This window comes from Poecilia latipinna, unplaced genomic scaffold (assembly GCF_001443285.1).
Source record: "Poecilia latipinna isolate Pla-1442-1.1 unplaced genomic scaffold, P_latipinna-1.0 Scaffold2165, whole genome shotgun sequence".
Classification (NCBI taxonomy): Eukaryota; Metazoa; Chordata; class Actinopteri; order Cyprinodontiformes; family Poeciliidae; genus Poecilia; species Poecilia latipinna.
Window position 1 is genome coordinate 104,562 of NW_015114781.1, and position 26,858 is coordinate 131,419.

The 26,858-nt window shown below is 36.5% G+C and overlaps 1 protein-coding gene across 5 annotated transcripts; it reads right to left on the reverse strand.

Annotated features, from left to right (window-relative positions):
* Positions 1-25,936, reverse strand: LOC106936533 (PDZ and LIM domain protein 5-like). Of its 5 annotated transcripts, none has more exons than XM_015017604.1 (12): positions 25,814-25,936; positions 23,828-23,850; positions 22,215-22,235; positions 22,050-22,073; positions 21,612-21,784; positions 21,421-21,457; positions 10,509-10,591; positions 6,838-7,039; positions 3,878-4,058; positions 2,827-2,947; positions 1,521-1,636; positions 1-1,297 (listed from the first exon to the last, which is right to left on the reverse strand). In XM_015017604.1, the coding sequence occupies exons 1-12, from the start codon at positions 25,919-25,921 to the stop codon at positions 1,208-1,210; spliced, it is 1,179 nt and encodes a 392-aa protein (XP_014873090.1). In that variant the 5' UTR covers positions 25,922-25,936; the 3' UTR covers positions 1-1,207. The 5 variants fall into 5 exon arrangements, with proteins under 5 accessions (XP_014873090.1, XP_014873085.1, XP_014873091.1 ...); XM_015017599.1 differs by lacking the exon at positions 23,828-23,850 and adding an exon at positions 24,946-25,385; XM_015017605.1 differs by lacking the exon at positions 22,050-22,073.
* Positions 25,937-26,858: the final 922 nt, after the last annotated feature.

Here is a 26,858-nt window from a genome sequence, read left to right on the forward strand (position 1 = left end):
TGGTTAGTTAAAATCTTTTATTAAAGTAACACATCCACATTTAGTTCATCTTAATACAAATACTAAAATTTTGAATACTCTTTTTGAAATAGTTTTGGATATAGGGACATAAAAGAATACAAAGGTTAATGTAAGTTACTGATAATCAATTAAAATTTGCACAACTGTGAAAAGAAAATCAAATCTTAACATTAAAAATAGCAAACAATGATGCTTTCATGAAAACTAATTGCTAATATTCTGTTGCAACAAATTCTCATGGCTTGGGTTAAAACATATAGCTATTTTACTTTTTTTTTTTTTTTTTACAATGAAAATGAGTGATTTCTAATTATTCTACTGTGTCTGCAGACAAACCAGGGATGTATTTTAGCTTCAAGGTTAAAATCAGGATTATGTAATGAATCAAGTTAGAATATTTGTGTGTAAGAAACTATGACTAACTGTGGTCTTACAAAAATGATTAACTATCACTACAACATCTTGTGTGCATAAGTATAATGAACTTATTTCATGGGGCAGTATAATATATTTGCAGGCAAATAGTGTCATTTTATAGCATGATCAAGAAACTATGTTGCCTTCAATTGTTATAAAAATGTTGCATATGTCCAACACGACTTGAAAGAATTCTGACTTTGTAATTTGGCGCCTTGAAATTGGGCCTCTGTCTCTTTAAGAAGCTCCTACTCTTTCTGACACTCCACCGTCAGCAAATCATCACAACAAAGCTCATCCATTTTGCCGTTTACAACCGTTCTTGGGTAATTAAAATTAAGGCAATTTTAAATTGTATAAAATGGATTGTATTTAAAATCATTAGCAATCAACTGAGAGGTGGTTTGTATAATAAGTGCAGCAGACACGCTGCTCAAAAAGTGGTATGCTAACTGCTGCCGACGCTAGTCTGGTTGAGCAGTGTGAGGGAGAGAAGCTCTGAGGGGCAAGTGCTCGACTGGAGACTGCAACTCCAAGGCTGAACTTTGTGTATGAAAGAATCAAAGCAAATCCTCAGGTTTTATACAAAGCTCAAAAAAGGTTTTATATTATCCCCCACCCCTCTGTTAAAGAGTTAAAATAAAACTAATCTGCTTAGTTACATCCTCAATTAACTTAGTCAAAGCCTAAATCCACTGGTAAATATAAGCCCTGTATTTCTGCATCCTTTGACAAGAGAGAAAATAGAGGCAGAGAGCCATTTGAAGCTTCATATCTTCACTGGGTGAGCATGTTTCTTGCAAAGAGGTTTGTCCTTTTTGGAGAAAAAGGTCTGACCCTCCAGAGAGGCACAACACACCTGTGAAGAAACCATTAGACTTACACACAATTTGAAGCTGAATTGTAATCAGTTAACTGTTGCTTAAATAGAATAGCAAAAAAGACACAATAGCAGGAACCTAAAACATTTTTAAAAGATCAGAAATCTCTAAATTGCCTAAAAATGGATACATTATGCTTCATCACACAATACAGTCTGTCAGACATAGGACGCTAAGTGTGTGTGTATGATTTTCACTTACAACACAAACAAAGCAGGTGTCGTGCCAGTTGTAACCGAGTGCCTCCAGAAATTTGTCTCCAGCCTCAATAGGGAACTCGCAGCCATGGCAACCGGTCCCAAACAAACTGTAAAAGTCTGTTTTGCAAATAAGAAAAATTATTTTTTAAGCAATCAGGTTTTATCTTCACACTAAACTGCTCAGTAACATCATTCTCTCTGAGATTTTCAAAGGTAAAATGCCAAAACAATATGTAACAGACAGCAAAAGTAATAAACTAAATAACTTTACTCTTTAGCTTTGAATACAAATCCAGCTATTCCATTTCAAATGAGGTAAACTTGTGATTTTCTTCATATGACTGTTGGGTGTTTCTACTGTAGGATGACAAAATATCTCCAAGTCTAATCAGCGTAGAGTGTCCAATCAGCGGATTGTACAGTCATGCAGTACCCACACAGTGCCCTTCAGAAGCCTACAGGTAGTGAGCAACAGTGTCTCATATCAGAAAAGTACTGAAACATGGACCACATGTAACCCACACTCGTTCTAATTCGGCTTCCAAGTGGTACCCAGAGTTAATCATATCCAACAACCCACAGCAATGAGGATGTTAGAAGTGATGCACCTACAGACTGAATTTAGGACTTTAGCTATTTTCAATTCGATTTTATCAACTTCCTTCTTTAAAAAAAGAGATGTCGGGCACCGGCTTTTAAAATATCAAAATAACTGAAAAAAGGGACTGATTTTGACATTATTGAATTGTTATGGACTTGACTAATATATGTTTGGTGTAATTTGATTTAAGTGTGGCCTTAAATCAATGTATAGCTCTGTGCAATGAATTAGCTATGAGTAAACAAGCAAAGTTAAATGTCAGAAACAGGGCATGCCCTGCGCAACTTAGTCAGTTTTCTCATGCAGAGTCATACAGTATATATCACTTACAGACAGTTTCATGCGACTAAATGGTGTCAACATCTTTGCTGACAAAATAATTAATATTTCATGAATGAATAATCGGTGGACTAATTTTAACACCACTTATCAAGAAGCCTACATTTTAAACACACCCGTCTGTGTCTAATTAACCTATTAAAATGTGATGGAGTTGCTGAAATGAAAGGACTTTTCAAATAGATTGCATTGAATGGATCTCTATATTTCTATAAATAAATTGGATTTATTTTTTGCAAAGTGAATTATTGATTACAATTGATGTGAATCCGCACTACATAAAAGGAACTGAATTAAGCATTACACTTGCTGAAAATATTACTTGTATGAACTTACATAAACAAACATCGACACCTTTTCTACTGACCTTGCTCACAATAAGGTTCCCCATCCTCCAGGTGAAATGTGTTGTTCCTGATTGGCTGCTGACAGGCAGCACACATGAAGCAATAGATGTGCCATGTTTGTTTCAGGGCATTGATTACCTCCTAAACATAAAATGTAAAACACAGGTTATAGTCTAAGACATAACACAAAAGTGCATCCAGATTTGTATACTTACAAATGCTAGATTAACCGTCTTACTTTCTCAGTAAAGTGTTAGAGAAAAGAATCAATTTCATAAATTAATCTCGGCAAGAAAATAATTGACAGATCTCTTCAAAAGACAGTGTTATTTAAAAACAAAACAAAACAAAATAAAGCAGTCGCATGACCAGACTTAAAAAAAAAATACTTCTTGAGTTTTTTTTCCCACCCTTAAATTGCTAGAAGAAGAAAGTTGGTGGGCCAGAGTAAAATGAAGGATTAGAAGAACAGGAGTGAGAAAAACAGGTTAATAGGAAGCCATAAGCCGGTCGAAGATGTGTGAGAAATGGAGGGTTGGAAGGTTTGAGGCTAAGGAGGTTAGAACATGTGAGGGATAAATGTCAGAGCTGCTCAGAGAAATGCGATTTCAGCTTCTTGGCACTTTGGGTTCAAACCACACCTGCAGACTTTAAGGCTTCTAAGGCTAATTCTCCTAACTTCAGATCATACACTGCATTCCTGAGTTTCAGTCATGGTCACCATAGATATTTCAACTCAGGACAGAACCTTTTCATTTGTGAACTTTTGATGGGGGGCCAATTTTACATTTTAGAAGCTCTTTAAGTGTTTATTTTAAATTATGTAATAACATTTGCCTACATAGTAAATCAATCCAACAAAGAGTGGTACAGAACCTCTGTGGCAAAAACAGCAAAGGACAGACCTGGTTGAAAGTGGAGATCAACAGGACCTCCACGTCCATTTGAGATTTTCTTTGTTACAGTGTTCATTCACTATCAGAAAACTAGTACACACATTGAGGTATCAGGCATGTCCTTTTTTTCAAAGAACCTATTATCTCCTTTTTATTTGTTCATACATCAACTCACCCCCAATATCTTGGCCTGGCAGCGGCTGCAGGTTGGTGCAAAAAACTCTTCATAGCAGTGTTCACAATACACAGAGCCTTTTTCTTCCACAAACCCTATGTCTGCCAGGGATGTACGGCAGTGGACACAGTTAAATTCCTCCTTGTGCCATGATTTTCCCATAGCAACCAAAAATGGTCCTCTGAAAAAAAAACAAAAAAAACAAACAAAACAATGAGATTAACTACAAAATGCTAGATTCTACTGCACAACCCTCTCAGTTTCATACTACCCATGGTAAGAAAGCAGGAACCTTTCAAATGAAATAATCTTATTTGCAGTGTCATAGTCACATAATGACATTTTGTTGTTCTTCAATAGCGAGCTTGAGGGATTTTTATGTTCTCTCACCATCTTTATCACTGCAGGTGGTAGAAAGGTAAACTTGAGTCCCAGTGTTGTTCATGAAAGTGTTCATGAGTCGCACTCACATTTTTGAGAACCTTGAACTAAACAACGTTGAAGTGAGCACAGCTCAGAATTAAATAACAGCAGGAGATGGTACAGTTTTCTTTTTTTGGTACACAGAAAATAGTTGCTTCCAAAGGATGTGTGTGTGTGTGTGTGTGTGTGTGTGTGTGTGTGTGTGTGCGCACGTGACAGTCTCAATACAGCTGGCATGCTCATACAGACAGTGTTTGTAAGGACCCATTTTGATGTTGTTCACTTCTCCTCTAAACATAATTCAGAAAGTTCAGGCTGAAAATGTTAAAGAAGGAAAGACAAAAATTGCTTTGCTTACATTTATTTTACACAGATTGTTAATGGTGACATTAACTCCATGGCTGATGGGCAAAGAAAAATACATGATTTACTTATTTCAGATATTTTCACAATACATTAAAATCTGGATCTTTGTGAATGCATCCACCCATGAATATGCTGCAACAATAGAGTTCATTTTTTGTCTTTTTACACAAATTAGCTAGGGCTGCTATGGAGGATGCTTTACGCAGTGCGGTACATCACAGCTGTACAGTTTCACTTAAGGTTCAGATTATTAACTAACTAATAAGCTGTTTCAGTTCTTTTCTACAACACCCTTTCAACACACAGTTTAGAGAGCTGAAGCAGAGTAACCTGTACTCTGCTTCAGCTTACAACGCACATTGGCCCTGTCCACTCTGATGATTAAGTAAAGTGAGGAAACATTGCAGCCCAATTCACTGAGAACAATAGGTGTGCTTATCTGAGCCTCGTCTGACAGCAGCCCAAGCTGACAGCTATTAGCATGTGGGCAACCTGATCCTGGGTACAACAGAGTATCAAGTAACTCCGTCACAGATAACATTCAGACCAGGCAGCGCGGCCATCGGAAAAGAGAGACAGCATGCTGAAGAGAGGAAGAGAGTTCATCATGATGTGCTGTAGGACAAACTTGACTTAAAGGCTGCATCTTTCTTTCAAGCTATCCTGTGGTCCCATTTGTGAAGCTTGTCTATGCACATAATGGGGCCTTACCGTGTTGTGATCTATGAAAAATAAACATGACGAGAAAATGCGCGGTCCCTTACGCCCACTCTGACCCAGGTGGACCGCATAAGCTCATTTTGGAGACAGGGGAAATGGCGACACTGATGGTGAGGTGGGGAATTGCAGCCACATTGCATCATGATGCCCTCAGACCTTTAATTATATACCTGACGTTATCGAAAGCATTTAAAAATGCAGTGTGACATAGACTTGCGCTGATGAGCCATAACTATTCACAAGGACATTTCAAATAAACAAAAAAGGCCTGTAAGGCAGCCTCAAGCCTAAACCAAAGTCTGCACAATATATTCTTTCATCATCTGGCACCTCTGCTTTGCACCAGATTAAAGGAGTCGTGCTTTGAGCCAGGCCTAAATTTGTCAGCTGCATGTTGGACTCAAATATAATTTGAAAATTAATGGAACTAATTTGTTTTCTATTTACATACACAACTCTGTTGTCATATGGTGCCCTTACAACAATATCTGTGTAGAAAATTGTGCTCAACACATTTGAAAAGCCAGACATTGCAGCAATGTGTAGGGAAATCTGATGTATCGACTGGCCATGTTAACAATGGCATCCAGAACGGCAGTCATTACTGCGTTCAGCACTGGTTGTGATATCCCAGACGTATGGATGACTTCAGAATTATGTTGTTAAAGTGGGTTCAGGCAAAGAGTTAATTTATTTGACACTGGACCTAGTTCAGTACATAAATCTAAGAGAAACACTCTAGGGAGTTCAAAACGGCTTATAAGCCAGTCATCATTATGGGGCAGAAGATCTTGGTGATCTCTGAAAACATGTTCTCTCCTGATTCTCCCATTCACGTCTTCCAGCAGCGCAGATGCATCGATCACACTGTATTGCACAGGTGTCACAATGGTATTTAGATGATTACAGCAATCACTGTGATTGCCTCACACCTTATCACAATTTATGCATGTGTGCTAAGTCAAATGTGATGATGAGAAATCACTTGAGAGGTTTATAACTGGAGTTGCCTCGAAGTTCATTTTGTTTTTTATGAAACATCCTCATGCATAGTTATGGCTCACCATCATAACCATTTATTGCACTGCGTTTTTGGATGATTATGACCTATGGTTTAAGTTAAACGTCTGAGGAAATTACGATGCAGTGTGGCTTCAATTTCCCACCTCACCATCTGTGTCGGCCTTGTCTCCAAAACAAGCGTATATTATGAGCAGGTGTTGTGTTAAGGTGTTAATGAAAGGACATATCATTATCAGCTGTTAAAGCTAAACTTTGCTTTTCAGCAGCAGTGATATCTTTGGCTATTCAAAATAAGAAAACTTAACTGAAAAATAAACATTTTTAGCATTATATTAAAATTTACATGATTTATATAGTTTTGCTTTGAGAATCTTCTCTTCAATCTGCGAGCAAAACTTTTGGTATTAGTTCCAACAGTAGCTTCTAACCTGATCACCATGTTGCAGTGGGCACACATGGGGGTTCGCATCCCAGCAGGAATGTGTTCTGCCATCTGGACCAGAGTGTCCTCATCTTTGGGGTGGGGTTGAGGCACTGGTCGGGCTGGAACAGGACCCCTGAGGACACTGGCACTCCCATTACCCTTCATTCCAAAAGATGGAGTGATCAAACCACTCTGTACTCCTTGTCCTAAAGGAGTTGGAGGAAAGCAAAATAAAATGTTGCTTTGCTAAGGATAGAATATACAGATATATAGAATCCCCTGCAAAACTAACACCTTAAAACCTTTTCACATTTTGTCAAATTAAAGCCTTCACTTTCAACATACTTTCTTTGGAATTTATGTGACAGACATAAAGTGCAAAACAAGTGAAAAGGAAAATGACAATTATAAAAAAAAAATAAAAGAAAAAGAGAATAGATAGAGGATTCTGCTCCAGCATATCCAAAATCCTAAACATACACCACCAGCTGGACTGTAATGGTTAAGATCAAAGATATTCATATGCAGTGGTGGAATGAAGGACTGGTCCAGCATTAACTGCCTGGATAAAATTTTAATGAAAAATACATCCCTATTCATATGTACACAAACATAACTAAAATGGTAATGTGACGATTTTTGTTCTCAGATGGTCAATGCAGTTTACAACAAAATATATGTATGCCATATTTTCTGGACTATAAGTTACAATCTTTTTCATAGATTGGCTGGTCCTATGACTTAGGTGCGACTTGTATGTGTTTTTTTTTTTTTTTTTTCCTCTTCATGATATTTTTTTGAGTGGTGCATTAATAAATATTAATGACTGATATGAACCGTCTGCAGCCAGGCTTGTCAATGGTGCAGATATGCCTAAAAGACCTCTTAGTTACCTCGAAGATGAATTTTGCAGGTGGGCCTTCTTGTTGCTATTGCTTAATACAACACAACCACCTCCGTATCACTCTGGACTGCATGCAGAACACTGCACACTTTTGTTTTTGAGCACAAACATAGGCTAGTCAGAAAGGGCCAACAGACGTCCAAGCCACGCCAGAGTCGACAGTTCCTTAAAAAGCAGGTTTATGCACAGAATGTGTCACAGGCTCATATCAACATGAGGTCTCCCTGATGTTTGACAATTGCTAAATAAATGCAACTTATATATATATGTTTTTTTTTTCCTCTTCATGTCACATTTTTTGACTAATGTGACTTACACTCCGGAGTGTAAGTCCTGAGAAAATACAGTACACACATAGCCTATAATATGCACGATTTAGCTCATTTAGTATAAAACTAACTGAGCTAAATCTGAATCTCCAACTGTCTCTTGCCTCACCTAGGTTACTCAGCCACATTTATGTAAGAAATTAGTACTGTTAATGTCTAAAGGGGTGTGTAAAATAATCTGTTACTGCGATAACAGATTATGCAACAATGTTAACTGGTGGAGAGATTAGACCCAGAAATAGAAGAAGGACCACCAAGCAGGTCAGAAATTTCACATTTGTTACTACACCTTCCTGGGAGAATTTGTCTTTTTGCATCTCTCTAGTTCTCAGTGCCACTTTTACATTTTCTTGTTCACTTTTGCTCCATCTTTACGGCTACTACAGACTTATTTAATCTTACTTATGTTTTCATCAGTGAAAGGCGGGTAACGTTCAGCGGAGATAAAATGACAGTCTTTTTATCTTCTTGCACTGCAAGGCCTCAAGGTGTCAAAAGCTTTGGCTGTATGTTTTTTTTTATTTGTGATTTGTAGGACATTTGACCTCTAACCTCTCTGACTACACACTCAACAGGTGTTATGAAGGTGCATGCTGCTCGCTGACCACTGTTGTCACAGTCATGAATTAAGCACATCCATCTTTAGCAACACACAGAATATTTTTATTTTTAACACATTCCTAAAGTTTATGTGCATGCACACATACAGCCAAAAGCACACAAAGTCACACATGGACCACCAAGACAGCCGCTAGAACACTAAAACTTGAGCACCTGGCTAAACATAGAGCTTAGCTTTTCATCTCCAGAGTACAGATGTCCAGATGTTTTTGTATGTGTGGTTTAAGGAAAGGTAACATTTATCTTCCCACCATGCACATTGCACGTTATATCAAGGGTTGGTAGACAAAAACAAATATTACTATAAAACTGCTGCTGCACAGAGTGGCATCTTGGGTTCATCAGATCTTTATAAGAACCATTAGACTCTAGGTACTTGAAGTACAGCCACAAAAAATGTCTTTTTGTCCAACTATCATAATCATTAAAATGTGGGGTTATGAAACATGTGACACTCAAGTTGATTTTGCTAGGAACAAAGACTCTACCATAATTATACTGCTAATTGTGGTAGATGATCTGTGATGCTGTCAGTTTGTTTGTCTGGGAAACGATTAAAAAGTATCATAAAGTTTTTGACTTTCCATATTCAATAAAAATCTGGTGGACTCTACCAGTGAGCTGTAAATCTTTACCAGCAGGTCTTTTTAAAAAATCCAGTCAAATACTTTTTCCACATATGCCTTAATAAATGCATATAAATCAAAAACTGTGTTGTGCTTTAACTGAGGTTGCCTTTATCTGATGTTTAGAGTCATTTGATGATAAAAAAAGACAAAAAACAAGACTACTGTAAGGGTGCAAACACTTTCTCACATTCAGAAATAAATGATGTATACTCTATCAGTAAAATAACAATGTAACGGACAGAACATCAACACTGTCTGCACTAGTTGAGGACTCAAAAAAACATTCTTCAGCTTTACGCAGCTTGCCTCCAAAACATTTTTTTATTATTCCCAACAGGTTCTCTCTATAAATATTATCTTTCTGACAAAACAGAGCCACTGCATGTGGTATTGAGTAGGGTGCCAGAGGCCAATGTGGATTTTTTAATGGCTTTCCACTGAGGAAAAACACAAGAAAAACTGCGATGACCTATTTCATAACATATGTTGAGCGTCAGCCACAGAAAGTAAGGTCATTTTCCCCCTCGCAAATTGACTGTAACAACATTTGGTTTCACAACTGTAAAGCAGTTTCCCATTAGGCTAGAAGTGAGAGCCAAGAGTTTTTTTTGTTTTTTTTTTTTGTTTTTTTTGTGTGTGTGTGTATGTTTGCAAAGATGAAAACACTTTTTTTGTTTGGGAAAAGACTAAATTGTATCATAAAGTTTTTGAATTACCATATTCAGTAAAAATCTGGTGGACTGACTATGCATATATATAATAAAGAAGATACATAATAGAGAAGTTATATGAATGATGTATACCACATTTGTGTTAGGGATTTTATGTTGTTTAAATATGTTGATTACGTTGCCGTCTGTAAAAGCAACACAGGCATAGCTTACCTGGAATAGCTCTAACAGATTTGTAACAATAATTTATGCACCATTTAACAAATTTTATGTAGCCCTGACAGTAGGAGCAAAATAGTGTATTAACAGCTAAAAGGAACATATTGTTTAAAATTCTATTTGGTAACTGGGCAACACACTTCTACACTCTAATATCAGGCCCATAAATCCGATTTTTGACAGGATGCATTAATGGCAGCTGGCAATATTTGCAACTGCTACTTACTGGCTTTGTGACAGAGTGAAAAAGTGAATAACCATAAATTATAAGTCCATCTTATCAACATAAAAATGGTGTTTACCGTGGTTTGAAGCAGTTCCTTTCATCATAGTTTTTACAACAGCAGATTCATGGGAGGTAAGCTGTGACTCCTCATCCTCTTCACTGTACAGAAACACAAAGAGAGAACATATTAAAAAAAAAAAAAACACTTTCTATGTTTTGCGATCAAATTTAGATTCCCACAATAATATTATTCCATCAACTCAAAATCCAAAATCTTTAAGTAAGTTGTCAAATAGTTTCCTGGATTTGTTTCATTGTTCACATATGGTTGAAAGGCTTGAAAAGTAAAAGTTCATGTAGAATCTCAGACCTTTTACTCTCTAAAAATATATATAATAAAGCTGATAGCTAAAACAGAGAGCTGTATTCAAGACAGTGCAGTTCCTAACTACCTGGTGACTATTGTATCAACCAATGTTTCCTATGTGGCTAATTTTAACCAAAAGTTTGTTCTGCTGGTATGTTAATAAACATGTTAGGAAAGAGTTTATGTAATTCTGATAATACATTATACCATTTAAAAAAGGACCCAAAAGATGCATTTACATTATTCAGGTAAGAACAGGAAACTAAATGCATTACAATGCCTCGTCATTAGAGACAAACTTTGTTCAAATGTCAGATGTTAAGAAGGAGAGAAAACAATGTTCCTATGACGGACTGCAGATACAAACAAAATCTGTTTTACTTTATTTGAAAGAATGAAAAAAAACTCACTTTGCAGTTTAATAGATGGCAGACAACTGAAAAGCTGACTGATGACACATAGTTTTGTTCTAAGTTGATATGATGCACGAAAACTAAGTTTCATCAGGAAAGAAACGCTAAAGAAAAGGTCAAAGAATCTGTTTGAGGACCACAAGGGTCCCAGTTCAGCTCTCTATATAAAATTAACAAAATAAACAAAGATGTGGTAAATAACTGTAGGGTTTACAAACAATATTAAACAGATGTCAGTTGTTGAAATGAAAACACATTTGGTATGTTCTGTTGGTAAGATATTGCTTTAAATAGTCTGACCCTGATGAACTTATGCTTCAAAAGCTGTTTTTGCCCACAAAAGGTATTTCTCTACCAATTTGCCTTTGTGGTTAATTAAATTTTGTCCAATAAAGTGCTGGTCACACGTTTTGGCAATAAATGTAGCATAAACACAAAATGTTAAATAATTTATCTATTGTTGTACGTTCATTAGAGTCTCTGTAAACTTCTTGTATAAAATACACAACTTCTGTTTCCATGGGGTATAAATATAACATAACACAAAGGCCCATTTGTTTTAGCTACTGGCTTTTAGGCTGGACAAGGCCCCACTTTTATCTTTCCGCCATCCAGATTGTGGCGGATTGCAAAGGGTGGGAGACATAATAAAACCTCCAAAGATCACTATAATACTGCTGCTGCAAAGGGTGGCATCTTGGGTTCATCAAATCTTTATAAGAACCATTAGACTCTAGGTTCTTGAAGTACAGCCACAAAAAATGCCTTTTTCTCCAACCATCATAAATATAAAAATATGGAGTTATGAACATGTGGCAGTCCATGTGATTTCGCTAGAAACAAAGAATTAAAATGTGGATGGGAAACGCATATGCACAGCTCATCATAGTAGATGATCTGTGATGTTGTTGCTTAGTTTGTCTTGGAGAAACACTAAATTGTAAGTTTTTGAATTGTCATATTTGCATAGAAATCTGGTGGACTCTTCTGGTAAACTATAAATGAGTCATCGCTGGATCTTTTTTCAATCTAGTCAGCTGCAATCTGTTTGCCACATTAAAAAGTTAACATTAAAAGCCTTGAGAATACATTCCTTTTGTGATCACACAAATTATACCGTCTCATGTATTTTCTTTTTCCTTTATGCATATTCCTCCATTTATTTTTGTTTGCAACTTAACATTTCACGCATGTAAGAGATAGCAGTTTGACCATTTCCACACCAAAGTGCCGTTTTATGACACGGTTTTTATTCTAGTTCTGTTCTTCTTCAGTTTAATCATTCTGTGAGCTCTCTTGCACTCTGCCAGTGAAATCATTTGACCAACAACAACAGACAAAGAGGAGGGCCTTGTAGACTGAATATACTTTTACAACATGTGTCACGCAGAAGATGAGAAGAGTTCAAACACAAAGCAGGGTAACATATGCTCCTTCATTTATGTTATATGTAAGCCTTATATTACAAAACAATGTCTATATCCCTTTGACACAATTTGAAGTATGTGCATGTCTATCTACATGCGTATATTTTCGAATGCCAGCACACTAGCTTGGGTGGGCTAACAGACTCTCTCCAGACACATTGCAGCCATAACACATAACTGCGGTCGATGCCAACAGTTGGATCACCACAACCTTTTCCCCTCGTGTCTGATTATTAGGGAACTCATGGCAGACAAATGTTATGGCAACTGCAGTCATAGTTACACTGAGTTGTGTCTGAATGTTTGTGTGAGTGAGACAGAAATAGCAAAGGAGAAAATACCAAGAGTGACGGAGTCAAAACAACCAAGATTTTAACTAGTTGAATTAAGAGCAAAGTGGAACAAAGAAAAAATTGTTTCAAAGACACTTTCATGTCCAAATCATGCATATATATATATTTTTGTTTTTGTGCATTGTGACCCAAACCTGGATAAAGTAGAAGATAATGAAAGGACAGATGGATTTTCAAATTCTCATCTTTGAAAGAGCAAGACCTTTATTTTGAAGGCCACTTGTGACCTTTATTTCAAAGGTCACACACCATAACTTTCTTTTTAATCACTGGTTCAAATCTACTTGGACTTTAGAACACAGTGCTGCAATGATCTCACCTATGAGACATTGATCATTTATTTAGAAGCACAGCTGTAAACTTTATTTTGGAGGTACAGATTCTTCTCCTGAAATCTGGTTTAGTTTAGTTAAAACTTTGCATGTACTCTGGCATAATTTGAAGATAATTTGTCAGTTATATTATGAAAATTATCGTTAAAGCATTTATTTAAAGCATAAAAAATATATTTTTTATCTGAGGCCTGCACAGTAGATCAGTTGGTAGCTCTGTTGCCTTGCAGCAAGAACGTCCAAGGTTCAAATCCAGGCCAAAGATCTTTCTGCATGCAGTTTGATGTTCTTCCCATGCATGCATGTGTTCTGGTTCAAAAACATATTTGTTAGATTAACTGGTTGCTCTAAATATTTCTTAGGTGTTAATGTGTGTGTGCATGGTTGTTTTGTATGATTTAGGGTTAGGGTCAGGGTACTCGTATATCTTTGTTTCCCTGCGCTGGACTGGCGATCTGTCCACTGTGTACCCTACCTGCCACTAACTGCTTGCTGAATCTATGAAACAGCCCAGTTTATCAAAGTTTGTTAAATATGTATATGAATGTGAAAAATATGCATTAACAGATGGAAAAGAAGCATTTGTAAGATAATTTCAAGCTGACTTTTAATGTAATATTCAGTTAGGATAGTACTGTAAATATAGCCAAATTGAACTATCCTAAAGGCAGGAGTTAAAATGTATATTTAAAACAATGTCAAGCTTTGAGATATAATCAAATACTTTTATGCAGAATCTAATCTTTGAACATGTGAGCCCTAACTAATAAAATATGTCAGAGTTATCTGATCAAAATATGCTGTGGTGGGTAAATGAGTTACAGTGCAATGACATGAATTATGACAAATGCACCAAGATGACTGTTGTGTTAGCATTGATTTCCGCTAATCAGTCTATAGGCTGCACAATCCTAATCTAAGTAGTCAGCCATTGGAAGGAGACAATCAGACTGTACAACATCTCTCTCATGAGCCCAATTGTTTTGTGTTCTATATGTCTGGGAACAGAGGCCAATGAACCTACGCAACACTAAATTCTACTGTATGCACCATATGCAGCTAATTTTCTTTTACTGTAAGGAGCCAACTAATTTTTTTTTTTCCTCTGTATTTTGATACATGAAAGAAACTTCAAATCACCACCAACCGCCACATTTTTAAGCTACAGTTAGCAGCACTTAATGGTCTGTAACATTGCATTTGGAAATCCTTTGACATCTCTCCTTTGGCCTTGCAACCTCTCAGGTGTGAAACAAAACATCCGAGATGCTGTGGACCTCTTTTTCTTTGAAAAGCCTTGAGAATCTTCATTCACCCTTTTAATTACGAGGATTTTTTTAAGTGAAATTCTAAAGGAGATGAATGTGTAGAAAAGCACCTCATTCCCACTGTTAAACACAGTGAAGGATAAAGTAAATTTGTAACGGAAATATTGTAAACTTCAACATTTCAGAGAGTTTTCTTGGGGCGATTGACAGATTTCCATTTAAACTTTGGTACAAGAAGCAACAAAAATATCAAGCAACCAAACTTACATCTGTTCTGAACTTACATCACAGCTCTATCTGAATGAAAACACAGTATTAATGGGCATCAACTCATCAAGTAAAATGTTCTTGTAGGGAAAAAAACCCTCATCCCCATCAAGCCATAATAACTAAAATATTATTAAAGGATCTATTTATTCAGTCCTTCCCAACATTTTAACGACCGCCATTCACATTAGTCACATTGAGTGGCTAATGACATGTGACAAATAGGACAGGAAATAAGATGTTCCTCAGTTCATCATTCATTAGAACTCATTACATGACAGCGCATTAATATTCTCCTCCAATCAGGCAAATTACATCTGGAATTGAATGTGTTTTACATGGAAGGGATGTTTATTTCGGGTTTGATTGTACTCAATTAATGCTGACCATCTGGATTCATTGGGCCACATATGAATCCTGTCAACAGCAAGGGATAATTAAAGAGGAAGTCGAGGAAAGCGAGCCGAACAGATTTGTTCGCCATTGTCGTTTTGTTTTGCGACCCACTGCATTCAAAGCGGCGTACAACAACTCCACTACTCCAAAAGCTGCCAAATCGTGACCTTTGTTGGAAATTTTAACGAGGGAAAACAGAGCAAATTTCATGTTATGTTATTTACATAATATATTATAACATGTGCATTGTAGGTCTAAGAAGAATTTGTTTCATGCCTCTCATAAAAGTGTGGGTTTCATTCGGGTATAGGACAAATGTTTCATTAACACAGCTGACTGCTGTCCAGCAGATCTCCCTGCCACACAACAGATGGTCTATAATTTAGCAGCGTGATATTCTCTGGATGAAACTCAGGCCTCACATGCACACTATAGTATCCATGTGTGGAGATTCACACTCATACTATGACAAAGTCATCCATTTATTTATACAGACACCCATTCCAACAGACACATGCAGACCTTTTATTGCTTCATGGCCTGGGTGTCCAGTTGTTTCCACCAACCGATGACTGATCTCTCTGAGATGCTGCCAAGTTGTTTTACAGCGACCACAGAATGTTATAGTAGCAATGAACTGTCGCCACACAGACACATGTCCAGTGTCTTGTGGTGCTGGCTTGGTTTGAATAAACATGGACTTTTCACTGTCATGGATGGCATGTTCAGTGCTATTATTTATGCTGTTGGATAAATATAGGCACTCAACTTAACAGCTTTCCGGATATATATGAAAGTAGTTAAGGTATTTTATGTAAAGGGGAAAAAAAATAGCTCTGCATTTAAACTTAATGAAGTGTCTTATAAAAACAATGAGAAGGTAATAATCAAAGGGTAATGCCATGGAAAAGATTAACACTTTATTGGTCATTGGTCATGAGTTAAAACTATGCATTTGCAACATACTATTTAATTTACTCTAATTTTTCCAAAAAAAAACAACAACAAAAAAAAAAAACCAGGAAGTCACCATGAGAAGTTAACCGATTGATTAAATCAGTCAAAAAAAGTATGAATAGATAAACAAATAAATAAATAAAACCAGACCACCATGTTCAGATTAAGATCAGGGCTACAAAAACACAAAAACTGCAATATTATTGCAATTATCCCAGATATTTCCTTGATCTTCTCTTTGTTTTCTTTCTTCACAATTTCCCAAACATTTTTGTAAGTTTGGTCATGCATCCAAAATTAGCGTAAGATTTAGGGATCAGTGGCAGTGAAAGTCCTTGCATCTGGAACAACACATTATATGAATGCCTCGCTATATTTGAGTTTTACCCAAAATTGTAATAACCTGAAAAAAAATTGCAATGATTCTTCATTGCACCCTTGCGACTGCAAAATCTGTTAGTGAGAGTCCGATTTGATATCATGCACATACCGTTCTTTTGTGTTTCACATACACAAAAACAAGAAATATCAATTATAAATGTAGAGGAAGGATATTTTTTCTTATTTTTAATTGAGAACTTGGTGAAAAATTCCAGTGAACCAGTTAGCTAGTTAGATTTTCGTACACCCGGCAATAATAATAATAAATAAAAAAGCAGCAAAAAGGAGAAAAGCTTAAGTGACTTAGGAATTGGTCTTTATTAATCTCAAAGGGATTTATAATGTATTAACTAATACAGTGAAGGAAAGAACAAGCTGTTGACAGGGAACATACTGAAAAACTGATGATTGTTTCAAAGTGAAAGCCACATTAACACAGCAGTGAATTGGCACACTTCATTTACTATGAACAGAGCTCGTGTGTTGGACAGGTCATGTGGGGGAACTGGAGGCATATAAGGGGCAGAAGGCAGGCCTGGGTAAAACCACCATAGTGAATATTACTGCTTTCACAACATGCAAAAAAATTAAAATTAAAAAATCAACAGTATGACGTAGTCAGGTCTGAATTAAAAAAAAAAAAATCAAGACAAGTTACAGAATGACTGTAGCTGAGAAAAAATATTTTAATCAATGTAAAACGTTTATTATTTTGTAAATAATGTGTTTTTGTGCAGGACCCATGTCAGTGTAAAACAATTATCTTCATGTGTACCAGTTTCTCACTGAGCATTTAAAGTTGCCACCATGATAACCGTTGTAAACTCAAACATTTTAACATGTATGACTCCATCTAGTGGTGAACAAGGAAAACTGCTGATTTGAGTTATAAAAAAAAAAAGAAGAAGAAGAAGAAATGAAGGTGGAAAATTATTTTATTATCAAAATATTCCAGGAAAGAATTAGGCTTCACAATATCCTTGCTCAAATATTTCTGCAATAAACAGATTACAGGCTGGTGAAGCACCTAGTCAAATGACAATAACTTAATTATTATCAATCACCTATTAACTGCTTTTGAGCTTGAAGAAAGAGCTACATTTGGAAAAACACTTTAACGTTTTGTCAGAAAAACAGACCTAAAGTTCTCAAAACCAAGGGGCCCTTAAGACGCAGCCCATTAAAAATATTCTGCAAGTTTACTGATTGTATGTATCATGTATCATGAAAAGCCTTGGCAAAAAGGCTTTTCATCTCAATAAGTTATTTTCCTTGTTAAAATAAAGTATACTTACACACAATATGCACTCATTCCTACTGTTTGACTTGTTTAATAAAACAATGAAAAATGTCTTTGATGTTTTAGATTTTTCTGTGCTTCTACAGCAAACATTTGATGGCATCATCATGAGAGTAAGGTACAAAATTAATTGCTAAAGAAGCCGGTGGTTTAGAGTGGTTTACCCAAATAAATGAATGGAAAGTTGAGTGGAAGAAAAACTGTGGTCGAAAAAGCAACAGCTACAATTGCAGCCTTGAGGGGACTGTGAAACCAAGCACATTCCAGAGTTTTCTTGGATATTAACAGGACAAGACTTAGAACTGGAGCCTGTGTTTCAAAACTTACCACACTGAGGCTTATCCAGGACTAAAACGATTGCATTCCTTGTGCTAAGACCCTACTGACCCCTGACCTTCACTTTGAAAATGTATGGAGGAAGAAGAAGATGCCAAGCAACGGGCCTGACAATGCAGACAAAGATAAGGCTTCTATCAAAGCCACCTGTGCTTTATTGACACCTCAAAAGAGCCACAAGACAGGAACAAATACTTTGTACATAAAGTAAATAAATATCTGAAGGCCATCCTTTGTATTTTAAACTGTTTTAATGGACATATATAATCTTCTGAAACACTCAATTTTAGGTGTCAATTATCTTTAAACCATAATCATCAAAATTAACAGAAATAAACACATCAAATGCATCATTCTGTGTGATAAATCTGGAATTGAATTACTGAAATAAAAGTATTTTTTAATGGCCTTTCTGATTCACTGAGATGTGACTGCAGATGGTCTAAAAGGCTTGTGTTGTTTAAGGCAGTGGGGTGGGAGTAAAGTTATTGTTTTATGTAGACTTGTGCGCTCCTCATCCATAAGAGTGAGCAAGGAGTCGACAGAGTGAAGAGGTGTGATTCAAAGTTTATAATAAACTTTATTACATAAATTCATTGTGAGCACTCTGCTTTATTTCGCACACCCATCAAACAAAAGAAAAAATAGACAATGAGTCTGCAAAAACTATAAATTTGTGCAACATGAATTGCTTAGCTACCACTGGATTTTATTCATCAGGATAAAACTACCGACATTTTCCCTTGCAACTTTATTTTAGAATTGGTGAGACATTTTATAAAAGTCCAGCAACTGAAAGTGTTTAACGATTATGAAAAAAATAATCTCTTTAAAAGGATTTTTATTTAATTAAACCAATCAAAGTCAGTGGTTTTGTGTTTATTTACATATTTTCAGGTGTACAGAAAACCATGATACAAATGCACTTTAATCCCATAGACATTTCTGAACTAGCAGGTGAAATCACAGAGCAAATTTCTTCATCAGAGTTTTAATTCCACTCTAGTAGCAATATCACAAGTGGTACAGGTTAAATTTAGAAAAGTAAGATTGAAGCAGATATATTCTTTTTATATATCTTGAAAATATTACATTTCTTTATAAAAGGTGGCATTCTTTGCAAATACAATAAGATTAAAGACAGAAGAACAGCTATATCAAATGATTGTATCGTTACTGCATAGTTCACTTGTCTTTATAATGACTTACTTAAATCACTCAGGAAAAGGTGATGCGAAAACACCAAATTCCTTCAAGAGACCATCACCAGTTGTCATTTGTTCAGATATGCTGCATACATATTTCATACAAGGATATTGTATCTTACTCGTCAAAGTGTCGTTCAATATAACCTTCTATCAACGTTCAAAATAAATACTTCAACATTCTGAAACACACTTTCTTTAATGTATTTAATTTCTTTGGCAGATTTGCAGGACCATGGATAGTTAAAGCAGGTTCAAAGACACAGACAAAGCAAGAAGTGAAAAAAGGAAGTGGAAATTAACAATAAAACAGAAGCAGAACCATTTCACTAAAATGACTACTTTTTCTAACAACGATTTGTTTACCTTTTATGATATGATCAAATGGGTTAAACAATCTAAAACTATGTTCTGGGCTAAGTATGATGATGGATCATATGTTAAAAATGGATCTGATCTGAGTCTGTCATATAAAATATATTTAGTGTTTAAAGAAAGAAGAATAAGCTTCAAGACAAACAAGGAATCTTTTAATAAAAGCTGTAGACACAATGTTTCTTATCCTACAATGTATATTAACGAACGTGTTTTAGTTGGATCTATCCACAAGGAAACAAAGGTTCTCTTGTTGAATTTTGTAAGGATTTCTCTGCCTTACCGTGACAGGATAGTGTACTTTATTCTGGTCATGATACCACCATCTTGTTTTTCATTTGTTCCATATTTTTCCTATGGCCTAATTTGGACAGTGATCAGATTCAGTATCAAATGCACATGAAACTCATTTTGGAGTATTATTCAACTGAAACTTACAAGCGATACGCAGTAGAATGACGAGGTATTAGAAAAGTCCATCTGCTTTGAAAACTGACTGAAAACAGGAAATCCATAGAGATGCAAAACCATGAGAGATAAACTTTCACATGTCCAGCTCTCATTCCAGGATCATTTCCTTTTACTTCTTTAGTATCACTAGACTTTTTTTCCAATCTTAGTAATCTCCTCACATAGACACGTAACACCCCAGAGATGTACAAATAGAGCAGCATACAACCACTAACACCCACAGATCCACACACACACACACAGACACACACACACACACAGACACACCGATACACACACATAGTCTACTGGACATTCAGGGTGCGAGCGGACACTCCATGGTGCCAGTTTCTCAGCTCGTTGTACTTGGGTCCAACTACAAGTCGAGTGGTATTCTTGTTCACTCTGTGCCGCCCAGAACCCAGCAGGAAAAGGGAGGAAAAAATAAGGAGAGAGAAGAGCAACAGAAGAAACATAAAAGAAGAACTTGAATAAATGGCAATAATCATTCTCAACAAAACTACAAGGAAATGGATTAAGGTCCATGCCAGAAAGAAAGCACAATGCCAGCAGCTGATGATGGTCAAAAAGCATTCAGATGGAAAATCTTCACTTTCATTATGGGAATAAATAATGCCCAAACACACAAATAACAACAAATATATTATGATTAATGCCACACACCAGCACAGACAATTGAAAGCAACGGCTTAAGTAATTTATCACACAAACCAACAAGAGCACAGAGGGTCAAGAGGTCACGCCACACAACAACACAACTGTGGCAGAGTCATGATTCTCAACCACACAGTCACGAGTTGCATAACATGCAGCACAGCAAGACTGTCGGATTCACATTTCAACAATACTGATATGCACATTCATTACAAATTGGTGTAAAATCAATATTGAGCAACATGAAATAAGCGTTTGAAATGTCACACCTTGGCTTTATTGGAAATCTTCACAGCATGAAGATTTGGCTTTTGCCTAACATTTTAGGCTGATTGCACATATTGTGTCATAAAGAGTTGGTATAAGTCTTTTGGTTCACTTCATATATGGAGATTTTATACTAAACATTCAAATAAGCAAGTTGAATGACAACAAAGCAACCACAGAAAACAACTACATTGAAACTCTTTTTGTAGATGCACTTACATTGTCTTCTTTGATGCATCAGCTTCTTCATTTTGAACTAGAAGGAAAGTTATTGAAATCAAATGAATATCTTCCAAAATGCACTGTAAAGGTGATTAATTTTGCCACATTCAGATATGTGTAGTAATAGTTTATTCAACAACAACAACAAAAAAAATGCATAAAACGGTTAGTTTCCAATTCTGTCGTACCGTTCTCCGTGCCTGTGATCTGAGCCAGAATCCTGAAAGATCGGGACTGGGTGGTGCCCGTGCGTGGACGCCAGTCCTCTGTGTCCTCCATTATGCGCTTTCTGCTGGCATCAGCGTGAGAAGGCACATGGTAAAAATGGATGTCTGTGTCCACAACATGTTTCCTGGGAATACTGAGAAAAGACAGACGAATGAGGGAACGATCAGATCAGAAAGTACCTTTAAAAGCTAATTTATCTTTTCATTCTTCTGCCATTCATGGTGGTGGTTACTTCACATTTTTACCAGTACATATTGAGTTTCATGGGATGAAATAAGTTTGTTAGATGACTAGGTGAGATGGAACTGCTTCACACAGTAGTGCTAATTAGAATGTGAAAAGGGCCACGCCACACTTTGTTAAATGGACTTGGAGTACTTTTTAAACCAGCATGATACCTTGGAGGCAGATGCAGAGGTTTTCTTGGGAATCAAGGAGAAGAACAAGGAAATATAGAGTCCAAATAAAGGAAAGGGACTATAAAACAGCAGCCTTTCATATCTTTTATAAAAATAACAAAACAAAACAAAACAAAACAAAAAAACTGAATTGTGTTGACTTACTTTAAAGTATTTTGAGGTCCACTAATGGAGCATCAAAAAAAAGGACAAAGCAATAGAAAGTCATTAATTTCTGGGCAAGTATTTGATGGAAATGTGTTCATATAAAACATAGAGAAAAAGAAAATGACCGTGTGGAGTAAAAATAGCAATATGAGCACAACACAACAGCAGAACATTATGTTCTCTAAACCTGCAATATTTAAGTTTCATTTTCAACCACATGGTGGTGCTTTTACAGTGTATAAGTCCGTATGGGTAGAAGTTCAGTCATCTTTAATCAAATGTTATAAAGACATGCTGTTTTTCACTTTTGGTGGTGCAAAGCAAACTGAAACTATAACAGTGTTCAGTTTGTTTGCATGTGTGCATGTACAGTAATGATAAAGTATTGCTTGGCAGCAAGCTGCTGAAATGTCTGTCAGAGTCAGTAAATCAACTCCCAGGAGAAACCAACACATTGATACACACTGAGTGTGTCTCAATCAATCATCTATAAATACACCATCTCTTACTATCTTTCCCAGCACTCTGAATAGTCTGATTTATGAGTGTCAATAAAACACATTCTGTTTATGTGATGTGGATACTGAAATGTATTACTGCAGGAAGGTTGGTAATGCCGCGTACGTAGGCTATCTGCTAAAGATTCACACTGTTTGATCAAGTGCAGATTCTGCAGTAAGTAGCCCGAATATTTAATTGAACACACATCCATTGTGATGAAGAATTATTTATGTGCACAACTATTGGCTAAAATATGTTGTAATTGAAAACTCTGCACTCCTGTGAAATAAAATGTGTATTTTACAAGTGCAAAATACAATTTAATGTCAGTTTTTTTTTTCCCCAGAAACTGACTGAATGGTGACTATTTCAACTGGCTAATCAAACAATAGCTTGCTTCAAGAAAATACCAGCTAAACAGCTTATCTATCTTTGAAGAGATTTGTGTTATTTTCTTAGATGCATGTGAGAAATTCAGAACCAATCTTAAACAGACTGTAAAGCAGAGAATGTGTCAAATGTTAAACACACCCAACCAGTATGATCTAATTTCCAATGTATGAGCATCGAGAGGTATTAGCATTTTTTTAAGAAGTTGCTTAAAATGTCAATGCTGGTCTGAAAAATTTCGAAGTCGGTTTCCACTGGGAAACTGGAAATATAAATAGTACTTTGGGGACTTTCAATGTCCCCTTATTTGGTGTCGAATTATAGAAAAACTAATAACTTATTAGTTTCTGTCTGGAACATAGATCTTTGGACACAATATTAATTACACTACACTGAATCTATCATTATTCTGTAGCTGACCACACACTAGATACATAATAACCACGTTTTGTTGTTGTTGTTGGAAAAGATTTCAGAAATACAAAACATTTGTGATCAGAATTATTCACTATTTAGTTTAGACTCAGTGAAAAAAGGTTTGTTGTTCACAAACTGCCCAAAAACTGAATCACAAATACAAACACAAACCCTACAAATAATGATGAGACGAAGAAAGCGACGTCAGTAAGTCAAGAAAGTGGGCAAAGACAGTGAGAAATACAAGTATCAGCTAAAAAAAAAACACCAGAGCAAACACTCAACATGCTTCAGACACTAACTTTTTGACTGGACGAGACGTATTCTGGAAAGCAGAAAAATAAAGGATGAAATAAAGAGAAGACAGAGAGCATAGATTATATACTTGTGAACAAGTCTATCAACATAGAAATTGAAACGCTTTGCTCATGACTCCCTTCTGAAACAAATCACACAACATGCACAAGAGGAAAGCATGCAGCCCCTAAACACTAGCTTGTTTACATAATCCCAGCAACGAAATAGAAAAGGTGTAATCTGCAAACAAAGTAGAGTGAAGTCTCTGTGATTAAACAGGCATATTATGGAAAATTATTTCATGAATAATGTTTGAAATATGAAGGCCATTTAGAGAAAACATATTAAGCACATGACTGGGTAAACTGGGTTGCAGGGTCGCACTCTCTCTCTCTCTCTCTCTCTCTCTCTCTCTCTCTTTCTCTCTCTCTCCCTCTCTCTCTTTTCTCTCTCTCTCTTTTTCTCTCTCTCTCTGTCTGTATGGGTATTTGGTGTGGGCTTGTTCACAGTACTTTGTGCAAATAATTTGTGTTTTCAGACTGTCAGAGAAAGAGAAACCACTAACAATTTTCAAAAGTGCCTAGAAAACACAGAAATCTTACAGCAAAGTGTGGTAATCCTAAAACTTAATGGGAAAGTAAAAATTAAACATATCCTAGAAATCTAAAATGTGTTTATTGTCTGATCAGAGAAACTAAAATGATAGTAACAAACTAAACATACCGAAATGGCAGATGTGGGTACATGAAGAGTGATAGGAGGCGGTTTTGCTGTATTTGAGGTCTCTGACGTGTCAAGATGAATGCTGAGGTTGCATCCTTCTCCTCTTAATTATTTAAACAGCATGCTTAGAGCATGCTCAACGAAAAGGTGGCAGGATGTAGAGCCATTTCTCACTATGTCCCTCAAAATCACATTGTCAGAATTAAAGTTTTATTTATATGCCTAAAGGTTAATATTTTAGCTTGAAGTCATTCAGAGGAAAAGTGGAGAAATTCTGTGATACAGTTAGGGAAGAAACTAAGTGGCAGGTTCTAAGACTCTCAAGGAGAAAGATAAAAAAAACAAAAAAAAAACAGGATACCAATAATGGATTAATTAATCTGATTAGTCTGCCACTCACCCATTAAACTGTGGTAAGGCTCCTCCCTGACTCTCCAACAGGCCCCGCCTTTGCCCCATGGCCACCTCACACGCATTTTCAGTTGAGTAGAGGTTGATCGGTGTGTTATACACTGATGGCTGAGGCGCAACCAGGACAGGGTGGGAGGAGGAAGAGGATGCAGAGGACGGGTAAGAGATCAAAGGAGGAGAAGGGAAACCTGGAGGAAGAGGAGGAGGAGGGGCAGGACCAATGTGGGATGAGGCAGGAGTGAAGGCAGAGGATGGGGAAGGGATGAAGGTGGTGAAAGGTGACTGTGAAGGAGAGTATACACCCTCAGAGCTGCAGCCCCCATAAGGTCTGGGGGTTTTGTTGTGAGGGGCAGAGCACTGAGACTGGGGATGTTGTGAAACAGAGGGATGGCTGATGGCTACTGGTTTTATGAGGTCTGTTCGGTTGTCCTATCAATATGACAAAAGAACATGCAAATACACACAACAATGAATTAAATCAAAGCATAAAACACGGATGCCTCCCATATATGCGTTTGCGTCCGATAAAAACAAATGAATGATGTACTTTTTAAAATAATGGAGTCGTTTCTACAGGCTGTGTGATCAGCCTAGGTTCTAGGAAAGCATCAGTGTTTTATCAAACAGTTCAATGTAAATAAGTGAGGACATGCAACAAAAATGATGTACGGCATTGTTTCAGAAGGGTGTGATGCTCTTGAAGACAAGTTCAAGGCACTATGTTCTAATCAGTTTTCACCTAAATAACATCTATGTAAATTGCACAATGTGTGACTTTTTAAAGAATCGTCATATTTGACAACTGTATTTTTGTAGAACAGGTTTTGACTTATTTCATGAAAACAATTTTACATTACCTTTGGTGCCACTGGAGGGGGCTTAGAAACACTGGACCTGTAAAGGAAGTGAAAAGAAGAAGAAAAAAAGATGAAATTATTATCATTGTCCACCACGTTATTTTTCATATCAAAATACGCCTTAAAAGGTTTTTCTGCTTGGGTAAAATTACAAAAGTGCTTCCAGAGAATTTACTGATATTGATGGAAACTAGACTGTCAAAGTTTCAAACGTTATTGAGGGATTAAAAAAAAAAAAAAAAAAAGGCAGTCACGGTGAATTACAACTGAACCTGAGCTGTGAGCATTAAAACCAATGTGAAAAAAATTCTGTCATCAGCTCTGACAGAATCCAAATGGCTCTGGCTGCGTCTGCATGTCAAAGAGTGAAACATGAGTTGCATGAGTGGAGAAATGTGGCATTGCTCAAAGTTTTTTGAAAACAGCTGTTTTCATTCAACAAAGGTCTGTATCAATCCGATACTCTTTGTGTTCATACCGTAAATGCCTGTTTGTCCTAAAAAAAAAACTTTTTTTAGGTACTTTCTTACCCTCATACTCTTCATTGACTTACAAATCACAAAATGATTTAGTACGCTATCCTAACATTTAAATCATATGTCATCTGTTGAAATGAACCTTTGTTTAAACATACCCTATGCTATAATATGCTGAAACAGACAACAGCAGTCAGGACTAGATTCAAACATCAGTGGTAATATGTGTACATTTGCAAAATAAATATGGCTTATGAATAACTTTTCACAACTTGCAGTAAAGAGGAAAAATTGTTTCCATAAATTCAAAGGCTAAGTAAACCAAACTGTAACTGAAGACACACAAACGTCAGCTGCCTTGCATTTCTTTCAGAGCAACCCCCCCCCCTGGACTCCTTCTCAGGGAGCTCCGTGTCCTTCAGCTCTGAAAACGAACCAGCCCTCTGCCTGTGCTTAAGACGACATTAGTCCACAGATAGAGATAGTTGGTTTGGCCTTTTCTGTTCGACTCCTGTTTCCCACTGGTTTGCCAACGATGCACTGATACTGTGACTATGTTTTTGAAATGG